Below are 3991 nucleotides of genomic sequence, written 5' to 3'. Positions count from 1 at the left end.
CGGTTTGGAATTGGACATCGCTGTTTAAATGCCAGTGATGAGGTCTGGTTGCTGGAAGGAGGGAGAACTCCTTTCATTTTGAGGAAAACAGCAGACAATAGTGGCTACCGCGCTGTGGGAGAGACGTATGTCCATGGGATAATGTACGGAGAGCTTGCGACTCCAGAGCTTCTTGATCAAATGGGACCGGTCACTCTTATTTGAGAATGTTGTAACCATCAAGCTAAGATACTGGAGTAAGGTAGCGACGGTAATCGTACGCTCTCATCTCTTTAGCTTGTATGTATATTAATATGCAGACCTGTCATAAAAGATGATCCGCCTTCCCCGAGTGCAGTCCATTTACCAGCATCAATATCTTCCCTTACCCTCTTCGCCACATCTGGTGGCGCTTCAGCAAAGTGGTCAACCTTTTCTATCCAGATCTTTTCCTCATCGGTACTATTCCTCCCCTCGATAGCATTGCGGTAAGGATAGCGCCCGAAATGATCAATGACAGGTTTATGTACATCCGTGACCTTGCACATGAAAAAGCCAACGTCCTCAAACGTGTCAAAATCATGAAAGTCAATCACAGTCACAAGCTTTGGAAAGGCATAAATGTCCTTCCTGATGCTATCATCTCCACGCGCCGGGTCTTTCTTACCTGACCACTTCTCGATCGCCACGCGGTTGTCTTCGCCCATCTGGAGTGCCTCTTGCTGCTTGGCGACGGATTCACGATGCGTCAGTGCCGAGTTCCAGGTCGAGTGCACTATCACCCAGTATTCGAACGACGCGTCCGACCATCGCTCCGGCTGCCAGGGCTGTAATTTCTTCGGCAACTTGGACTGAGTGTCGAAAAGCTCCTCGACGACCTTGTCAAAATATGATACCCATCGCGCGTCGATACCGTGAAACAGAACGCGCGGCGCCTGGTCTATTAGAACATGCAAGCCTATCGCCTGCTCGGGGTACGCCTTGTCGTCTGGTGGAGGAAGGACTTTGGTGAGGTCGGGGATGACGTCTGGGCCGATGTTGCTTAGCGCTTTGAGCGCTGGCCATGCCACCCTTGCTGCTTTCGTGAAGTTCTCGTCTGTACCGAAGAACTCCTCCAGCATGGAACGATGGCTGACGGGCTCTGTTCTCGGCCATGGGAAGCGGCCGTCCACCATCCTTTTTAAAAGCTCAGGCGTGATAATGGATGATAGGTCATGCATGGTCACGAGTGGCTGCAACTGCCCACCTCAAAGATCGCGCCAGTAGATTCGTGAGCTTTGATTATTATTCAAGATGGTTGCTCCGAATATATAAATTTACAGCCCTTCACAGGGTTGTGGGTTAATATTTGAGCCGCGCGGCTGCTCTACGTGGAGGATTGCATCATATTGAAATATGGTAGGAAACATGCTTACATCGTATTTGCACGCTGATGGACGCGCCAGGTACTTCCCCATCTCAGCTAGCTTCAAGATCCTACAATGTCACCTCACCCCGCACGCCTATTGCAATTCACTTCATTTCACTCTCCAGGGGGTGCTAAAGACGTTCCCATTACGCCTTCTATCTTATCTCAACTTTATGATCAGAACCACCAAACCATTGCGGGGTTTAGCTTTGATTTAGCACTACCTAACACTTCCCCACCATATTCGACTTGCACCCCGAATCTGGGGTCGTGGTGTCTTTTCTGACTTTTGGCACAACAACCTGCTCTCTATATTATCGCTGTTCGAGCCTTCAGTGGTCTTGGTGGGCTGCGATTGTCTTGTCACGGCTGACTTTGAAACAAGGACCGGATGGGAGAGGTGATCGTTTCCTGGGTAATGAGATAACGATCTAAGCTTTCCCTTCTGATCTATCAACGATGCATTGTGTATTAGTCTCCGCACTCTCGAGCCAAAAAGGAAGTGTCATGGACGATATTACCTACCATTAAAAGAAGCCCTGGTTCTCTGAAGGGCCCCCTTTGGGTTTCTGCCTCAACAAGCACATCTTGGCATGTCAGTGGTAGTCTGTAATTGCCTGTTTCTGTGACTCAGTTCATTTCCTCACTTTTGGTCTACTCTCCTAAATAACACTCACCCTCGCACCCACGTTCTGTTGGTGACCTCAAGCTATGTGTTCGCCACTTGCGGATATAGTTGGCTGTAATTCGAATTGCAGGTATGCACATCATTAAAAGCGCCAAGATTGCTACGATAAGTTCCCCTGAGAGCCCCATGCCGAGAGCGTGACTGCCAAGCGATGTTTTCAACACAAGAGCAATATGGCTGCAAGACGGGGTTGCTAACCACAAGAGAGACATGGTTCTGTTCATTTATATCAAAATGAGGCAAGAACCCCAGCCAAAAGTATTTTTCAAGTATCTAGCACTGCCTCGAAACCCGGAGAGGAGCTATCCAAATAATGGCCAATTATATACAAGGGATTCCGTCCACATTGTCGAGCAAGTGTGGCTTGATGTTGTGCAACCTATCAAGCATCATGGTCTGCGAATAAGAAACAGGGGATTTTGGTCAACCAGCCATGTTAATGCCTAACGGCAAGGAGCTTCAAATAGCCAATCGCTTGGAAGGGATTTTGGATTGATGATGTGGCAGTATATGTCTCACATGCAGATGTCCATAGCCTCATTCTCGGCATGGAAGTTGTCTACTTCTTTGGCAAACTATCTATATAATCGGCCTATCTTCTTCCTACCTACATTCATGACTTTTTCACTGACTTCTTGTTTCCAAATTCTTTTCAATGACTTTTTCAACATGGAGGCCTTCGAGGAACACTTCGAGACAATTAAGAGGTTATATATTGACGAGGGAAGGACAGCAAAGGCAGTTCAAGAAATCTTGGAGATGCACTATAGCTTCCCTAAGTTCAAGTCAGTACTGCGTCCTAGGCATAACAGACATGCAGTCCTAAGATTTTTAGAATCTGTGGCTAATGTTATCCTTGCAGGCCGAAAGAATTCACAAAGCGGCTCGGCAGACTTGATCTGCGAAAAAGGCTCAAAAGAGCCGACTGGATTTATATCAAACAGCAGCTCAGAACCCGCGGGTCGGACAAGAGAACAGGAGTGTACATTGAAAATGTCTTAATACCGTGGTCTAAGGTATCGAAAGAAATAAGGCGGGCACCAACCTTGGCTCGACCTCGTATTATGCCTGGTACATGGTTAATGACCTAGAATATCATACGCAAGCCTTGCTAACGTGATTTGTTGGGGGCTTCTAGAAAAGGTCTCTCGCGGTAGAGCAATCGTACGAACACCTTCCCCATTTCCGCAGAGGACAATCTCGGTAGCCAGCCACGATATTCGCTATCCCGACACATCAGAATTCAAGGAACTTGAAGACACCATGTCGCTGTGGAGTGAGTATAATGTTCTTTGGCGATGATCTTTGGCTTTTGAGACTGACAGTAGAAGTGATTTCTAAACAAGCACGTCTGCAACTGGACCAAGCCCTCGAGAGTGCTCACTTGCCTTGGGGTCAATTTGAGGTTCTATTATCAAATCTAGGTTAGAGCTCTAAGTCGTCTATGGCCACGAACTATCTAACGCCAAGTTACAGTATTTGGAAAAGATGGAGTTTCCTCGCTCTCGTCATCCAACCAGTTCAGCATCCTGAGCACATACTTGACTGGTCATATATCTAACCCGAATGGAGGACAGTCGTTCACGAAAGACTCATTCATCAGATTATCAAGATCAAACAACCAACCTAGAATTCGATTTTCTTATGACCATCTTATTGACACGCCGATTCTGAGCTATCTAGTTGGATTAAACAAAAGCATAGTCTCTCAGCAAGCTACATCGCCAATGGAAAATATGCGATTCTTAATTCAGCTAATGTATCAGCTCGCTAATAACACTCTACGAGTACACTTGACACAAGACATTCTCAAGATTATCGATGCTATTCTTGACGCCGATCGATCATCTCTTCTGTTCAATTTTTTGATGATCGACCATCCAATAACAATAATGGCGTGGTCAAAGCTGGTTCAT

At 46.7% G+C, this 3991-nt stretch overlaps 1 protein-coding gene across 1 annotated transcript; it reads right to left on the bottom strand.

Annotated features, from left to right (window-relative positions):
• Nucleotides 1–272: 272 nt before the first annotated feature.
• UCRPA7_626 (hypothetical protein) lies at nt 273–1154 on the bottom strand (the record flags this gene model as incomplete). The annotated part of the gene is made up of 1 exon (XM_007913220.1): nt 273–1154. One exon carries the CDS (start codon nt 1152–1154, stop codon nt 273–275), a length of 882 nt encoding a protein of 293 aa, XP_007911411.1.
• Nucleotides 1155–3991: the final 2837 nt, after the last annotated feature.

The sequence above is a fragment of the Phaeoacremonium minimum genome, assembly GCF_000392275.1.
Source record: "Phaeoacremonium minimum UCRPA7 unplaced genomic scaffold PA7_03_scaffold_39, whole genome shotgun sequence".
Classification (NCBI taxonomy): Eukaryota; Fungi; Ascomycota; class Sordariomycetes; order Togniniales; family Togniniaceae; genus Phaeoacremonium; species Phaeoacremonium minimum.
This window is presented reverse-complemented; position numbering and strand designations above follow the sequence as displayed.